We start from the raw sequence: 18,920 nt of genomic DNA on the forward strand, positions 1-18,920 counted from the left end.
GCACATATGAAAAAGCAAAGAGTTGATGCTTTTCACACCTCTATTCCTGTCTGTCACTATCTGTCCCTCTCTCTCTCTCTCTTTCTGACTTGGTCTTTATCTCTCTTGCTAAAAAAGTAATAAGCTGAAAATTGGAGTTATAATCATGATAACAATAACATATTTGTAAATTACTAGCTTTTAATGTCTGTGGTAGTATGATCCAGTAGAGGTGGTCATCGGAGGTCAAATGAGCAATGTCCTTGGATGTGGTGGGCCAGGATTTTCAAAATAATAAATGTAAAGGACTGGGCAAAAGTAGGTTCATGGCTGTAATTCAAATAAGTACAATAATGAATAAATAATAATGCAAGAATAAACTCTGGGTTTTGCATACTCACTGTTGTAAACTTACTTTTGCCCTCCCCTGTGTTCACTAGAGTATGGTGAGAGGTACAGCCTTAGGTGAAGAAATGATGATGTTACATTGCAATGTTGAGAGTCCTTGAGTATAATGTGAGGACAGAAAAGGACATGAGTAATGAATAAAGCCCCATTTTATTGAATTGTGACGGTGTGTAGTTCTCTAAAGCAGTGGTCCCCAACCCCCGGGCCATGGACCGGTTCAGGTCCATGGGCCATTTGGTACTGGTTCGCAGAGAAAGAATAAATAATTTACATTATTTCCATTTTATTTATATTTAATGATGTTTTATTTTTAAAAAATGACCAGATTCCCTCTGTTACATTCGTCTAAGACTTACTCTTGACGCTTGTCTCGGTCACGTGATACATTTATCTGTACCACCCTAAAGGCCAGTCCGTGAAAATATTTTCTGACATTAAACCGGTTCGTGGCCCAAAAGAGGTTGGAGACAACTGCTCTAAAGGGCAGTAGGAAAGTGAGTCTTTAGACCTAAGTAGTGTATGCTTTAAAGGAAGAGACACGAAACATTATAGACACACATGAATGAAAGCACATGTCTTTTTGTAAAGGAAGAGGGAGAGAAACATACTCACCCTAAGACTAATCAACTTATCTATTTACTTAATATTTTTAGGATAAGGAAAAATTAGGACTTTTTAATTTATTTTTTATTTTTTTATTTTTTTATTTTTTTTGTATTTTTCCAAAGCTGGAAATGGGGAGAGACAGTCAGACAGACTCCTGCATGCACCCGACCGGGATCCACCCGGCATGCCCACCAGGGGCAACGCTCTGCCCACCAGGGGGCGATGCTCTGCCCCTCCGAGGCGTTGCTCTGTCCTGGCCAGAGCCACTCTAGCGCCTGGGGCAGAGGCCAAGGAGCCATCCCCAGCGCCCGGGCCATCTTTGCTCCATTGGAGCCTCGGCTGCGGGAGGGGAAGAGAGAGACAAAGAGGAAGGAGGGGGGCGGGGGGTGGAGAAGCAAATGGACGCTTCTCCTATGTGCCCTGGCCGGGAATCGAACCCGGTTCCCCCGCACGCCAGGCCGACGCTCTACCGCTGAGCCAACCGGCCAGGGCAGGACTTTTTTAAAAAGTAAAAAAAATTCTTTTGTGGTTCTCTGGAATTGTACTAGAATGGATGTTTCAGGTGAGACTAGGCCTACAAAGGAGCCTGACCTTACAGATTAGAAGATTTTGGAAAGAGGAAGAATAATAGGGTTTGCTTGGCTAGAGGAGGGAGCATTCACTGGGGTGTAGTGGGAACCCAGTGTAATGGAGATAAAGGAATCAGTTAATAAAGATTTCTTTAAGTTTAACCCCTAAGCCTGACCAGGCGGTGGCATAGTGGGTAAAGCGTCGGACTGGGATGCGGAGGATCCAGGTTCGAGACCAGCTTGAGCATGGGCTCATCTGGTTTGAGCTAAAGCTTACCAGCTTGGACCCAAGGTTGCTGGCTTGAGCAAGGGGTCACTCGGTCTGCTGAAGGCCCAAGGTCAAGGCACATATGAGAAAGCAATCATTGAACAACTAAGGTGTTGCAGCACGCAATGAGAAACTAATGATTGATGCTTCTCATCTCTCCGTTCCTGTCTGTCTGTCCCTGTCTATCCCTCTGTCTCTGTAAAAGGAAAAAAAAAAAAAGTTTAACCCCTAAATTACACGGGTTTCTGTTATCTAGTTGAGAATTGGGAGCACTGCAGTTTTTAGAAAGGAGACTTCTTTGCATATGTGTTTGGTGCAGATTAGAGTGAAAAGGTAAACGCTTAGATGCTGGTGAGGTGAAGTTATGTAAAATTTAGCCTACCTGAGCAGCTCTGTAGAGGTCCTACTAGAAGACAACATAAAGTGCAGTTTGGTTCAGGGTATGGGAGAGGAACACTATCTTTGGCTTTTTACTCTATGAAAACTGTCATACCTACATAGTTACATAATTTGAGGGGCACAAAAGGAGCCCCTTCTAACCCTAATTGTCCATTTGGGAAATGGCTTGGTGAGTTAGGCTGTGGCTGCTGTGGTGGCCCCTGTATGCTTATAGGAGGTGCGCCAGTGGCTTTAGGGTTAGACATTGGGACTGGCCAACTCTACAGTCAGCTTGCTGTTATTTGGGGCCATATGGCATTACACACACACACACACACACACACACACACACACACACACCCTGATTTCATTTTTATTTTTCAGCAGCTGTTTCTCCTTGAAACAGTGATAGGGATTTGGAAATTATTTCTAAAGAGAAATGGTTTCTTAGGACTGTTGCTTGAATGTTTTATAAAGATGGAATCACGTAGTGATCTTGCAAGATAATTTATAGACTTATTTCAAATCTTAATAGTAAAATAATTTTGAAAATCTTAATATTGACTGGGATTACTGAGTAGATGACCAGGATTGACTAGTATATATTCTTAGCACTATTTATGATGTTGATTTAAAGCAATTTTTGGCAGATGGAGTATGTCTGCTAGGTTTATTTATTGAGTTAAATATATTTTTTTGCTCAAAAGTAATAAAATAAAGATTGATAGGATATATAGTGTGTCCGTAAAGTCATGGTGCACTTTTGACTGGTCACAGGAAAGCAACAAAAGATGATAGAAATCTGAAATCTGCACCAAATAAAAGGAAACCTCTCCCAGTTTCATACCTATTCAGTGCAGTTCGATGTGGGCTCACACACAGATTTTTTAGGCCTCCTTAGGTAGCTATCCCGTATAGCCTCTACAGTCTCATCACTGACTGATGGCCTACCAGAACGGGGTTTCTCTACTAAACTGCGGGTTTCCTTCAACTGCTTATCCCACTGAGTAATGTTATTCCTATGTGGTGGCGCTTCATTATAAACGTGCCAATATTCATGTTGCACTTTGGTCACGGATTCGAATTTAGCGAGCCACAGAACACACTGAACTTTCCTCTGTACCATCCACATCTCGACTGGAATGGCCGTGGGCTGCTCTGCTGTGTACACGGTGTTACGTCATCATCTGCTCATGCGCACATGCTGCCACATCATCCTACAGAAACTGGGAGGGTTTTCCTTTTATTTGGTGCAGATTTCACATTTCTATTGTCTTTTGTTGCTTTCCTGTGACCGGTCAAAAGTGCACCATGACTTTAAAGACACACTGTATAAAAGGGAAATTATACTTCTGATATTTTTTATCTTAGAATTATCTCTTTTGAAAAGCTTTACTGTATTCTCTTCTTTAAGTATAATTAAAGCCTATGGGCAGTAGTGCTAGTCTTTCAAAGCATTTTTTAGCATCCGTGTGATTCCTAACATGTTGAATATCTACTATGATTTTAGTCTGGAGTGAGAGTTGTTGGGCTATAAAGAAGTAAAAATATGTTGATCATCCCCCACCCCCTAAACACATCCATCCGTTAGGTCTGTAGACTCACTAGTGAGAACACATAAACTGAAGAAAATTAAAGTAAAAGTATGAGGCTGTCTATGATTAGTGGTTACGAAAAAGAAGAGTAACGATATTATATTGTGAATAGGAAAATGCTCCTTGTTACATATAGTAGCATTCATTTCTCAGGTATTTATTGAGCACTTCCTAGTCCAGAGCAGAACATAAAGCATATTACATAGTAGGCACTTAACTATTTGCTGAATATTGTTAGTGAAAAAGATACTGTGTCTTTCCCCAAATTGCTTGTATTTTCTTGGCAGAAAAGAGCCATAGAAATGAATGATTACAACTCAGTTTTGAAAGCACCGATTTGTAGTTGTTAGAGTACTGAGCAGGCTGATCTGGGACAGGGAAGATGAATGACAATAGATTAGATGAGGAAGGGATATAGATTGGGACAAGAGAAGGATTCCAGGCCAAAAACAAGGTTAGTAGTGATTAATGATAGTATTTAGTACAGAAATTCTTCATCTAGGATTAGCTTTAGAAAGTTCACCAATTCTGTGGAATTGTATGTGATGTTTTGCTCTTTTGCACATTTTTCAAGAGAACGAATCTATAATAACATAAATTTTGTTAGTGTTTTTAGAAAAATCAGTACCCCCAAGTGATTGAGAACCAAGGGCTTACTACCTCTGTCTAGTCTGCTGTTGAGCCAGGTAGTCCCAAATATCAGTCAGATAGCAGAATTGTCTTCCATAGCAAAGACACACCCACTTCTCATTTCTTCTCATAACTCAGAATACAAATGACCAGGTTCTCCTAGAAGATCTGTCTGTTTCTCTCTCTTTCTCTCTCTCTCTCTCTCTCTCTCTCTCTCTCTCTCTCTCTCTCTCACACACACACACACACACACACACACGAGAAGGGGTTAGGGTGGAAAAAGAGAATGAAATTTCTGTTGTGGACCAGCCAGAGTTGAAACTTAGGAAACTGAAGAGTGTAGAAATTGAGTGATAGTTGCTGAGTTCTTTTTACCTGTTTTCTTGAATAAAACCAGACTTTGTCATATTTACCTATCTTTCCATCAAACTGAGCAATTAATTCTGTTAGATTGGAGGTCAAGAGAGAGGAAGGCAGCACAGTACTTATTACTTTCAGTAATTTATAAGGTGCTTGGTGACTTGGGTAACTTTCTGGTGACTTGGGTAAGGTATGTGGTGACTTGGTAACTTTCTGCCATATCACTGATGACAGCATGACTTGTGACTGCTCCATTATACAGAGATGTCAATTACAAATCAGTAATTAGAAAACTGAGTAAAAACATTACTTCATCCAACACAATTGTGTTCTCATGTTTTCCTTTCAGAGTGTAGGAAAGCCTTGATCACATAGAAACTGATTAGCAGTTGAAAATCACATATGTAATTTATGACTGTCATTTGGAACCAGAAGGTTTTGGATTGAAGGATCAGTAGTTTCCATGACTGTTTTATGTATTAGTGGTAATAACCTTTTGTTGACATTGCTTGACCAAGAAATATCTATAGTGGGAACTACAGGAAATACATTAGCACAGAGAGTTAGAATCTTAGCATTTTCATGAGCTTTTTGCCTTTGTCCTTGAGTATCTGGGCTGTGTGCTGCTCCTCCATCCCTTATATTTCCTCTTTGTTTGTTCTGGAATGAAATTAGCAAATAAAACTTGTGGCTATTACTTCATAAAAGGGCAAGGGTTTTGAAACAAACTTTGTATGTTGTCTTCTTTAGTCAGAGATGTTTTTCATAATATATTGTCTAAAGCCTTAGGTTTCTTTCTATCCATAAAACATAAATTAATGTTTCATCTGTTATTGAATAAATGATTATTTTTAATTGTGACCTTTAAGATATAATGGGAATGAATACTTTATTTAAAGTGGTATTTATTAAGTGGGGATGCATGTTGGTGGAAGACAGTGTTTAGTGTTCAATGGGATTCTGTACCTGTTACATGCCCTATTGCTTTCATTCTAAGCAATATTGATTTTAAGATATACCTTCAATTTATAACAATTTTGGGGGAATAAAGAAACATTAAATAGACTCATCAATTATAAGATGCATCTGGGTTTTAAAAATGAAAGAATTGAGGAATGTGACAACATGAGAGTCAGTATATGGTAATAGTTCAGCATCCTGTCTCTGTGATCAGATATACCTGGGCTGAATCTCAGTTCTGTTTACTTTGAAATTATTATTTTCATTGTGAGCAAGGAAGATTGTTGTAGAAGTTTATTTTCAAAATGAAACCAGTTGAAACCAGTGAGGTTTTTGTTTGTTTTTAATTCAGTGAGAGGAGGGGAGGCAGAGAGACAGACTCCTGCATGTGCCCCAACCAGGATCCACCTGGCAAGCCCCCTACCAGGTGATGCTCTACCTCCCTGGGCAGCTGCTCCATTGCTCAGCAACCAAGCTCTTTTCAGCGCCTGAGGTGAGGCCATGGAGCCATCCTCAGTGCCCAGGGCCAGCTTGCTTCAATGGAGCCATGGCTGCAGGAGGGGGAGAGGGAGAGAGAGACAGATAGAGAGAGAAAGAGAAAAGTGAGAAAGGGAAGGGTGGAGAATCACATGGGTCCTTTTTTGTGCCCTGACTGGGAATTGAACCCGAGACATCCATATGCTGTGCCAACGCTCTACCGCTAGCCAACCAACCAGTATAAAATCAGTGAGTTTTTAATGCAGCATTGCTCCAAATTGGCTCTGGCCATTGGGAGTGACACTGTAACCAGCAGAAACCACTGCCTTTGACCTATCTAACCTGTAATGAGTTGGGTGAAGGATTGAATTGTTTCCATTCTCCTTAATGGTGTGGAAATTACAGAGGCACAAACCATATGCAGAATTGCCTGAATATTGAGTAAAGAATTGCTACACAGCTCTTTTACTGGTAGGTAGATCTTTTTATAGAAGAATTACATCAAGCTTTCTGGCAAAGTCTGTGTCATTTCACTGAATAATGTTAGAGATTACTATATCAATTTCAAAATGTACATTTTTCTCCCACAATTTTATATTTTTAAAATCAGGGATACTCCTTACAAACGATGACATCTTATAGTTGGCTAGATTGTAGTTATGACGTAGTCATTTGACTGCACACAAGTGAACTTGGTCAAGGCTGTCTGTATTGTTGTCACTTCAGTTTAATTGTGTGCATTCTTGGTTGAGTTCAATTGCCATTTAACATGTCTTCAGAAGGATTACTCTGATTTGATACTGAAACACAATGTACTCAAAATATCATGGACACAGAAGCAGGGCACAATTTAATTATGAGGATAAGTACTTGTTATTGAAGAAATAACTGCAGTTCTTGCCGAGCCACAACCAAGTTCTTTTGCCATCCCTACACAAGGAAAATACCTAAGTAGCATAGGCTCTGCTATGCTTTTCTTTCTTTTCTTCCTTTTTTTTTTCTTTTCTTTTTTTTTCATTTTTCTGAAGCTGGAAACAGGGAGAGACAGTCAGACAGACTCCCGCATGCGCCCGACCGGGATCCACCCGGCACGCCCACCAGGGGGCAACACTCTGCCCACCAGGGGGCGATGCTCTGCCCATCCTGGGCGTCGCCATGTTGCGACCAGAGCCACTCTAGCACCTGAGGCAGAGGCCACAGAGCCATCCCCAGTGCCCGGGCCATCTTTGCTCCAATGGAGCCTTGGCTGCGGGAGGGGAAGAGAGAGACAGAGAGGAAAGCACGGCGGAGGGGTGGAGAAGCAAATGGGCGCTTCTCCTGTGTGCCCTGGCTGGGAATCGAACCTGGGTCCTCCGCACGCTAGGCCAACGCTCTACTGCTGAGCCAACCGGCCAGGGCCCCTTTTTTTTTCAACTAAGATCCTTGCTAAGGATTGCCTATCCCATGCCAATCAAGAAAAAGCCAGCATTAAAACTTGCAAAATGGGCATCAGTTACTTGGAAGAATATCTCTGAGGTGTTCTTAAGAAATGCTGCTTGCGTTCCCAGTATTCTTGGTGACACAGAATTGAAGTAATGCAGCAGAAGTGTGATTGGATTTGGAGTAACTCAGAAGTGTAAGACGGTTCAGGAGTGTACAACCAATTAATTTGGCTTAATTTTTTTACATGGGCAAGAATAATATATAATAAAAATCTATGTCCAAAGTCGGAAAGTTCTCTAAGTATAACCTATAAATGTTAAATGATAAGGAAACATTTTGACAGTTTAATTGGTGATGTTTTTATTTCCAGTGGTGTGTAACATCTGTGATTATTGATGCAGTGACTTCTTAATTTGTTACTTAAACTATGAAAGTAATTCTTGATGTAATTATCATAGGTGCCTAATGGATAAGAACTTCGTTAGGATTGGGAAATGGTTTGTCAGACCGTATGAAAAGGATGAGAAGCCAGTCAACAAAAGGTGAGTATTTAGAATGCTCTTGGTTTTTTGGTTTCTTTTGCTCGACTACAGCTATCTTTGAGGAAGATGTGGGTGGGGGAAGCAGCTTATTTATTTTCTAATATTGTTATTAGTTTAGGTGTACTGAATAGATTCCTGGATCACATTTTATTAAGTAAATACTGCATTACAGAATTTTGGGGGAATATTAAAAATGGTACCAGAAAGATGATTCTCAGTAATACTTATATGTGAGCCCCTTATTACCACACTGTTTGAATTCAAATATTTTACATTATTTTTTTATTATTATTTATTTTTCTGCCTTAAAGTATTATATGGTATGACCTTAAAAAGTCAAGTGAATTCAAATGGTAACAGTATTTATAGAATTGATGTCTCTTAAAAGTCGGTCAACACATCCTTGATAATTGTCAAACTAGAACTGTGAATTACTTCTAAACAGTGCTGAACTTAAAGGCATTTCTTGATACTAAGCAAACATGGAGGTTTAGGTTAATCAAATCAGAATCAAAAAACAAAACCCCCAAAATCAAATATTTACCGCACTCACCCCTGAACACAACATAGCCTTAATTGGAATCATAGGTTGATGGTGATTGTTTATTTCAGAAGAGCAGGGCACACACCTTTATCCTATTTTACTACTTGTGAACTTACCGTAAGCTATGGGTCCCAGCTCCTGGCCGCCAGTAAGAGCTCTTGTTGAAGCCTTTTATGATAGCTCTAAGGTTAGATCTTTTGGATAGTTTGCCAGAATTTTTGCTGTAAGCTCTTAGCTCTTTTAGAAACTTTACTACTTCCTTGTTCCTACTAGAGATTTAATTAGCAGTCTTCTCTGCAACCTTCATGTCTTAAAGCTGCAATGAAGTGGTTGTGGAATCTCATGATCATTTATGATAATTTGGATTTCTTTTTTTCAAATCAGTTAAAATAGGGATTGCCCCTCCATCACCATGCACTTCCTTAAAGTATTTTTCTTTTCTTGAGTACATTTAAAATCCTTTAGGATTAGTTTAAGAATGGTATTTAAATAGAACATAGTAGGTATCGTGTATATCAGAGTTTGTTGGGAAAGTAGAATGGTACTCTTAGAGTGGTGCCAGTGTGTGTGGGTGTGTACAGATACTGGGATTGATGGGGAGGAATTTTGCTTTTATTGATTTGGTCTAACTAATGCATATGTTCCAAGGACATAATTAGTCTTAGCATTTTCCTTCAATTTTCTGAATGGTTAAAATTGTGGCTTTTATGTTGTTGAGTCTGAATGGTTAAATATGGAATTGCTTTAGCACAGTGATCTTCATACCATTCTTAGTGTGCCTCTCCCTGCTGAGTGACATGGCATTCCCACAAATGCTCACTAGTGAATTCACTGAATCTGTCCTAAATAGTTTGATCAATCAGTAGGTACAGGTGTTTGTGTGATGATGTGACAGGAATTTGAGGGATGAAGAGGAAATATAGAAATAGTGATTGAAGGAGTAGCAATTACTATTTAAATAGTAAAAAATAATGTTTAAAAGTCAAATGTAGTTATTGCTGTATTTTATATATAGTTTCTATACCATTATATTTTAGATTCCAAAGTCTTCCCTAACTTTAGCCAACCAGGTATAAATAATTTGAAGCAGTGTAATAGAATTATTTCATTATTTTTAGATTTTATATTCATGATTGAATGTAGAACTATTTTGTAGTATAGAAATGTTAATGGTATTTTTATTAAGGTAATATTGGTTAATACCATAAATTTCAGGTGTACATTAGAATTTGATATCTGTTCACTCTATTGCGTAGTCACTACCAGAAGTCTAGTACCATATGTTTTGCCCTCTCTCTACTCCTGTACATTTTAATGATTTACAAAAATTTTAAAACACATTAACAGTTGGAAAAATTTTAAACCAATTATTGAATTTAAGTAGTTGACATTTACTATTAAAACTTTATTAAGTATAATGACTTCTATTTTTATTCACTGAGTAGCTAGTAGAGCTTGGTAGATGTTGAAAGAGGATCTCAGTGATTGTCATTTTGGATGGACAGAGTGACACTGGAGAAGGACATTTGGAATTATGAGATGTTGGATCACAGTACATACCTTTCTTTACAAGTTATTTGCCTTTGGACAAAGTGTTCTTCTTTAGCTAAATTTTGTTTTTTGTTGTTACTGAGTTGCAGTTACTATTTTAGAGATAATTGTGAGAATTAAATGAGATAATACATGTGATTAACTTATAATTTAGTTGGAGAAAAGCAAAAATAAATTTTTTATAAGTTTGTTTTTAAAAAGTTTTGTACAGCCTGACCAGGTGGTGGTGCAATGGATAGAGCATCGGCTTAGGACACAGAGGACCCAGGTTTGAAACCCCAAAGTTGCTGCCTTGAGCGTGGGCTCATTTAGCTTGAGTATGGGGTTGCTGGCTTGAGCATGGGCCATAACCCCATGGTCGCTGGCTTGAGCCCAAAGGTTGCTGGATTGAGCAAGGGGTCACTGGCTTTGCTATAGCCCCCTGATCAAGGCATATGTGAGAAAGCAATCAACAGCTAAGGTGCCACAACAAGAATTGATGCTTCTCATTTCTCTCCCTTCCTGTCTGTCCCTATCTCTGTTTCTCTTGCTTAAAAAAAAAAAGTTTTGTATATGTTAGTTTAGTGACCAATGGAGAGGAAAATTTGCTTCCCATTGCTAAAGAAACTGTATGCACAAGTTATTATTTTTTAGGAATGCTCTTAGTTCATGGTATTAGATACAAATAAAAGAAATATATTTTAAATGATAGTATTCTAAGTATATAGTAATACTAATATATATTTTTATTTAGTAGGCTAAAATATGATTGAACACATGGCATATTTTATGTAGCTAAGTAAATCTAATCGTGGGGAAAATAAACACACTGATGATTAGTTTTCACCTGTTGGATTAGTAGCATATAGTTTCTTGAGTTATAATTTCTCTCCATATTGATAGTGAAACTAAATCATTTGCTGGTGGACTCTAAATTAGAGTTTTGAATGTTTGATAAGAGATGATGCTCAGGATAATTTTAGAAAAATATATAAAATAAATTTGACCAGACAGGTTCATGAAAATGAAATAAATTCATCTTTTTTTTCTCTATAATGACATGTCTTTTGTTGTTGTGTCATTGGGAATATAATAGGTAGGAAAGAAAACTTTGGCTTTGTCCTAAAGAGTTATGACAACTGACATCCAAACGTTAAAAAGACTGGTTTCTAACATGTGTTGAACTTGAAAAAGCCTTGCTTCTGTTATATGCTTAAAAATAAACCAGTGAAAAATATGTTTGTGAAATGATTTTAGAAATTATTCCATTCATGGCGTTTCTTTGCTTTTTAATTTTTTTTTTTTTTTTTTTTGTATTTTTTTGAATTTGGAAACGGGGAGGCAGTCAGACAGACTCCCGCATGCACCCGACCGGGATCCACCTGGCATGCCCACCAGGGGGCGATGCTCTGCCCATTTGGGGCGTTGCTCTGTTGCAACCAGAGCCATTCTAGTGCCTGAGGCAGAGGCCAAGGAGCCATCCTCAGTGCCCGGGCCAACTTTGCTCCAATGGAGCCCTGGCTGCAGGAGGGGAAGAGAGAGACAAGAGAGGAAGGAAGAGGGTGAGGGGTAGAGAAGCAGATGGGCGCTTCTCCTGTGTGCCCTGGCCAGGAATCGAATCCGGGACTCCTGCACGCCAGGCCGACGCTCTACCACTGAGCCAACCGGCCAGGTCTGCTTTTTAAATTTTTTTAAAATTGATTTTTTAAAAGTGGGGGGAGAGAGAGACATCAGTTTGTTGCTCCGCTTATTTATGCATTCAGTGGTTGACTCTTGTATGTGCCCTGACTGGGGGTAGATCCTGAAACTTTGGCGTATGGGGATGATGCTCTAACCAACTGAGCTACTTGGCCAGGACAGAGTTTCTTTCTTTTAGAAAGGTCTTTATTTTCTAATTTAGTCTAGTCACAGCCCATACTGCACATTTTTTTGTATATGCTTTAGTTTTTGAATGGCATTTTTAGCAAAATAATTGATTGCCCCCAATAACAGTTTGGCCATTGATCTTTTCTAGGTATCAGGTGTATATAGTATTTAGTGGGGTAATACAAATACTGGTTAACACAAATAACCCACTCGCCTAGTTCATTTTTAAAATTAATTAGCTGTCTCCTCTTCATGGGCAAACCTGCCTGCTTTTGGATGATATTCCAAATAGCCTTATATATATATATGTACTTTCAAATATTGTAATTATTTGCGTCACACACACGCACAATTGGAAATATATTATTTTGACTGCTTTTGTGTTACTCTATATGGATATTTTCTCTACCCTTAAGCCTGGGATTCGTTTTATGTCCTTACACTACCTAATGTGCATGCTCAAGAAATGCCCTGTCTTATGTTTTTAAGAGCAAAAAATATATTTGTATAATAAGATGAAATATATTGATGTAGAGAATATTCTTTTAGCACTTTAAAACTTCTTTCTTGTCTTTTCCTTACCCTCCACTTTCTCTTTACCGCTCACTTTTTTTTCCATCTCCTCTTTCCTTTTAGAGGGGCAAAGATGAAAAGGCAGGGACCAGGGATCTCTTATCTAGAGGGTAAGCAGACATGTTAAGAGATACTTGTAGTATGAAAGGAAATCTTCTTCCCATGTTCAGAAAAGTAAGATCAGTGCTGGTAATTTTTCAGTTTTCCTCATAAGTTGACTTTGCACATGTAGTGCTTTTTACCACTTATCTGTTAACAAGGGGTAGCTGAGGGGCATTCCATAAAAGAATATTAACAAGAAAATTTCGACTATCTAATCATCAATCATAGTTTCACAGCCTTTTTTCCATAGTTATATAAAATGTATAGTCATATTCTGCTAGTTTATCTGATGGAAGATATATCAAAAATACTACATATTTTGTCACTTGAATGTACTTGAGAATTGTGTGAAAAGTGCGAAGAGAGATGAGGTTTAGAGTTCTGGGAGCATCGACATTTACCGGATGGGTAGAGAGGGCGTATATAACGGAGGCTAAGGAAAGTCAGTGAGAGATGAGACCAGGATGATGGGTGTCACTAAAGTCAGGGGCTTTTACAGTTTAAAGATGAATAAGCTGTGTCTTCCATAGAAGCCGTATAAAATCCATACTAAGAAGACTATTAGATTAGGCAATTATGTAGACATGATGAGCATAACACGAGCAGTTTCAGTGGAGCGGGGAATTTCAGGTGGTAATACTTGAGTATTCAAGGGGAATTAAAATGAAGATACTTCATGTAGAATTCTTGCTATTTTGCTACAAGTGACTGCAAAGTGAAAATTGTGTATCTAGGAAGGGAGGAGACAAACATTTAATAAAAGCCTATGATAGAACTAAGGGTTACTGTCAGTGGTTTTTAAGTTTCATGTATCCAGCACTCTGCTTTGTATTTTCACAAGTTATATGTATAGAAAATATTATCTGTTGGTTTGTTCAAATTTCAAGTTTGAGCAGTTGGGTTCTTTTTTTTTTTTAAAGAAAGTTTTTTTATTTTATTTTTTACAGAGAGAGAGAATGAGTCAGAGAGAGGGATAGACAGGGACAGACAGACAGGAATGGAGAGAGATGAGAAGCATCAATCATTAGTTTTTCATTGCACGTTGCAACACCTTTAGTTGTTCATTGATTGCTTTCTCATATGTGCCTTGACCGCCGGCCTTCAGCAGACTGAGTAACCCCTTGCTGGAGCCAGCGACCTTGGGTTCACGCTGGTGGGCTTTTGCTCAAGCCAGATGAGCCCGCACTCAAGCTGGTGAGCTCGGGGTCTTGAACCTGGGTCTTCCGCATCCCAGTCCGACGCTCTATCCACTGCGCCACCGCCTGGTCAGGCAGCAGTTGGGTTCTTTGTGATGGTTATTTTAGTTAAACTATTTCCTAGAAGAAAGCATACATTACCCTGTTGGAGTTTGTTCCCCATTGTTGGCCTATACATGCGATTCTTGTTACTAGAAATAGCCAGCCTCAACACATTTTGAGATCTTAACATTCCTCAAAGAGAGAAAAAAGCCCTTTCTAATTGGTTGCACACAGAGCTGCCTAGAGCAGGGGTCGGGAACCTTTTTGGCTGAGAGAGCCATGAACGCCACCTATTTTAAATGTAATTCCATGAGAGCCATACAATGACCTGTGTATGTTACACATTATCCAATAAAAATTTGGTGTTGTCCTGGAGGACAGCTGTGAATGGCTCCAGCCACCCGCAACCATGAACATGAACGGTAGGAAGTGAATGGATTGTACTACATGAGAATGTTTTATATTTTTAACATTATTTTTTTATTAAAGATTTGTCTGCAAGCCAGATGCAGCCATCAAAAGAGCCACATCTGGCTCTCGAGCCATAGGTTTCCGACCCCTGGCCTAGAAGGAACATTGTTGGGCAACATTTGAAGAATTATGATGTACTACTGAAATTGAGCAGTATTGTTGACTGAGTGTTATCTGGTACTGAGAATGTAAGCAAACAAAGGAAGTCTAGTATGTATAATTGAAGAGAGTTGTCTAGTATTTTTATGTGAGCTGAGATAAAGATTGTGTAGAACAGGGGTCCCCAAACTTTTTACACAGGGGGCCAGTTCACTGTCCCTCAGACCGTTGGAGGTCCGGACTATAAAAAAAACTATGAACAAATCCCTATGCACACTGCACATATCTTATTTTAAAGTAAAAAAAAAACAAAACGGGAACAAATACAATATTTAAAATAAAGAGCAAGTAAATTTAAATCAACAAACTGACCAGTATTTCAATGGGAACTATGCTCCTCTCACTGACCACCAATGAAAGAGGTGCCCCTTCCAGAAGTGTGGCCGGGGCCGGATAAATGGCCTCAGGGGGCTGCATGCAGCCCGAAGGCTGTAGTTCAGGGACCCCTGGTGTAGAAGGTAAGTTTCAGTGAAAGACAGAATTGTACTATTAGCTGGAGAATTTTGAGCTTTGTTTCAGTGGTCTTTAAGTAAGTAGTATTATCAATTTCAGTATAGTGTGCCGCCTTCCCTTCTTTGTTGTTTATTTATAATGTCTAAATCTAGAATTTAAGGTTTATACTGAAGTAATGGTTCATATCTCTGAAATAAATCTTTTTTTGTGTGAATGATTTGTGCCCTTGAGTAAGTAATATTTCTAGGCTTTAATGTTACTATTGAAAAGAAATACTAGGCCCTGGTCGGTTGGCTCAGCAGTAGAGCATCTCCGTTCCTATGACAGACATGTAAAGCGAATTTTGGTGTAAGTTGAAACACACCCTAGCCTAGCCTAAGTCACTTACCTATTCTAATACAGTTGTAAAATCATAATCTAGAACATAAAAACATAACTAAGCCACAGAAAAAGGAAGAGGACATAAATATATTAGTGTAGCAACAGAAAAATGACAAAAAATGAACGACACCAACTCCCTCACTTATATGCGACATTACTGTGTATTCCACTGTGTGCAACCAAACTAGTTTGCCCATAAGCCGAAACACTCACGTCTCAATATTTTAAAGTTTTTACAGGAGTGAGCGTCATAAACTCAATATGTCATATGTTGAGACTGTCATAACCCAAGGACCCTCTGTATATGTATACATTTTTACTCTTTAACTTGATATCCACAGCCTTCTCTTTACCTAGTTTCTAGAAGCATAGGATACTGGTTTGGAACACATGATTATGATCAGGTTTTAAGTCAGATATGTACTGTCTTGCATTATTCCTTGATCATTTTAATCATGTTTTGTGAGTTCAGAAAGGTAAGTTAATAAAGCACACCATAGGCAAGTCCTCCCACCCCCAACCCTTAGAAGCACATGGTGCTAAACATATCCAGTGAAAATTCAGTGTAATACTTGTTTGTACATTTCAACCAGAAGATTCTTCAGTGAGGGATACTGCCAGTACATCTGAACGTGGCTCAGTGTTTGAAGTACAATACAGGATATGTTCTGTAGATGCTGTAGGGCAAAGAATTCTGTTTTTGTGCTTTGATTTTCTGTAAACTAAGCTTTCCAACTTTCAGAGCTGTTTTAATTCTTCTGAGTACATCATGGAGAAGCCTTCAGTTGGGACATTGTATTTCTGATCTCTTAAGGAAGAATGCAGTACTGTACACTCTGTGTCTCCTTTGAACAAATCAGGTATTTTCAGAAACTGCTGAAGTTACTGAGGAGCCCACTTGGAGCTGAGGCTAGGGTGACATCCTGTAGGGTGAGGCAGATTAGTATTTAGGGTTGTAAATCTTGTGTTCAGGAATTAGAACTTTTTGTACATGCAACTTTTTCAGGAAAGTGATGCACATAAACATTTTACAAGGATCACTCATGAGCCAGAAACTACCACCCAATAGATTTCTCCTTTGGAAATAAATGATAGAAGTTTAGGACTTTATTATAACTCCTGTTCTAATCATGCTCTTGGTATATACATGGTCCATCCCCCCAGTCTACTCACTGTTTTCTGTGTTTCTGTTTCTGTGCTGCTGTTTTTCTAAATTCTGAGTTGGAATAATAGTAAAGGTAAAAACAATTATGTCTACTTTATATAGGTTGTTTTGAGGAATAAAAGAGATAATTCATGTAAATGGCTGAATGAATGAGTAGATAGATAATTTAAAGCCTGTTTCACAAAGTTTTTTATAGGTTGTCATGACACTTTATACTATTCACTATATTATGAATGATACTGGTCAACTTTTCAAAATTAAGTGATTATAATTCAAGAATAGCATTGTATATAATTTTATTTTTCCTCATTCAGATCACTTGATTTTATCAATATACATTGAAATCTTATGTTTTATTTAAACTATGCATTAATAGTAGATGATGGACTTTCCATAAAATTCACCCCATTTTCCCCAAGTATTTTCATAGGATTGTTTTTGGCCTCAGATACATACAATGTTAGAAAGAGGTCTTTTGACCTAAGGTTCACTACAGATGTGGTAGTCTATTTTTGATATTTCACTTAAAAAAGAGTGCCAAATAGTGTTAGACTAAGTAGGTATCTTTAGTAGTGAGATAAGATAGCTACTCTGGGTAATAAAAGGAGGCAGCAGCACAGGGGAAAAGTGGCCCAGACAGAAATGGATCCAGCAGTCACATTTATCAGATGAAAAAGAAGGAGGCTGCTTAAAACCGACACCTGTAGAATTTTCTTCTTATTTGGACGAGCATCATTCAGCACATTTAAAAACATATTTATGCACTTGCTTTTTTCCCCTGCCATTCCTCATAAAGGTACCAAAAAGGGAGAACTTTTCCCCATTGTTTTAACTTCGTAAATACATTTTTCACTTCTGCAGCTGAAGCAAGAAGAATGATCTAGATAAGAATGTTTGACATGGAATGAAAAATAAGTGAGAGGTTGATGGCAAAATAAATTGTTATTTATATTTTTGGTTTACTGGCATTAAAACTTGCCAGTTGTACAAATGTGCCCATTTGTTCTTTTGTCCTTAGTTTAATAAAATATACTAAACTTTTTTTGGAGGGAATTTAATACTACTCATTCACTTTTTATACTGCTTTTTTTTGAAGAATGTGTTCATAAATTATCCCAGACCAAAAAACCACAAAACACCCTAGAGTATATTTTTCTGACTACAAATGATTGATACATTTATTAAAAATTAGAAAATGCTTTAAATCACATAGAATTATGAGATGGTATAATTTTATTCTAACACATAGATATGTCCTTTAATTGAATATGAGAGTATATATGAAGTCTTTTTTGATACTTCATGTATTCCTATACATCCCTTCACAGTAGTTGATGAATAAGTGGGATCTTTAAATTTTAGCTTTTAAAATAGAGCTATTCCTAGACATGCCAGGAAATGACTTTAGTATACTAAAGTATAAGGTACAAAAAGATAAAATTGGGACTCTGATGCAAATATAAAATGGACAAATGCCAAACATTTTAATCAGTTCATTAATTAGTAAAGGTCAGAGAATATTTGAGTAGCTAGATTCTTATAGAAAATTAATAGTGTTTATGTACCTACACTTGCAGTACCTGTTTGAACAAATAATGCACAATTGAAAGACTAAAACTTATTTTATTCTTAACCACAATTGCGTATTATTAGGATGTGTTTGCCTGTTGGACATTGTACAACTTCTGAAACCTTGCAATCAGATTGGATAGCTCTATTCTTATTTGGCTGCCCATATTGGTTTTACTTTATATTAGTCACCACTGAAAACCCAGTTTTGCAAAGATTTGACTGTATTGCAGGGAATGTAGTACAGTTGAATGTTGACTACCTTTAGCTAGTAGTTTGCATATTCTCTGACAAATGTTTTGTTGTTTACCCTCCAAAATTAAAAATATCCTTCCACACCCCTGTGAATTTGCTGCAGTATTTCGGGTTGTGGTCACCATTGTCTAAAGAAGACAGTAGCTCATATGGATGGGCATTGCTGTCTGACACTGAAAGGACTAGTTGTCCTATTTCAAGGTTTTAAATAAGAATTTTTTGTTTGTTTGTATTTTTCTGAAGCTGGAAACGGGGAGGCAGTCAGACAGACTCCCACATGCGCCCGACCGGGATCCACCTGGCACGCCCACCAGGGGGCGATGCTCTGCCCATCCGGGGCGCTGCTCTGTTGCGACCAGAGCCACTCTAGCGCCTGGGGCAGAGGCCAAGGAGCCATCCCTAGCGCCCGGGCCATCTTTT

General features: G+C 38.3%; 1 protein-coding gene across 2 annotated transcripts in view; it reads left to right on the top strand.

The window, feature by feature from the left end:
* MED13L (mediator complex subunit 13L) overlaps positions 1-18,920 on the top strand; it is a 277,236-nt gene that overhangs the window by 151,202 nt on the left and 107,114 nt on the right. For both annotated transcript variants that reach the window (XM_066370827.1, XM_066370828.1), the window contains exon 4: positions 8,111-8,194. In XM_066370827.1, coding sequence (XP_066226924.1) covers positions 8,111-8,194 — 84 coding nt within the window. The remainder of the gene's footprint in view (positions 1-8,110; positions 8,195-18,920) is intronic.

This window comes from Saccopteryx leptura, chromosome 2 (genome assembly GCF_036850995.1).
Source record: "Saccopteryx leptura isolate mSacLep1 chromosome 2, mSacLep1_pri_phased_curated, whole genome shotgun sequence".
In the NCBI taxonomy this organism is placed as follows: domain Eukaryota; kingdom Metazoa; phylum Chordata; class Mammalia; order Chiroptera; family Emballonuridae; genus Saccopteryx; species Saccopteryx leptura.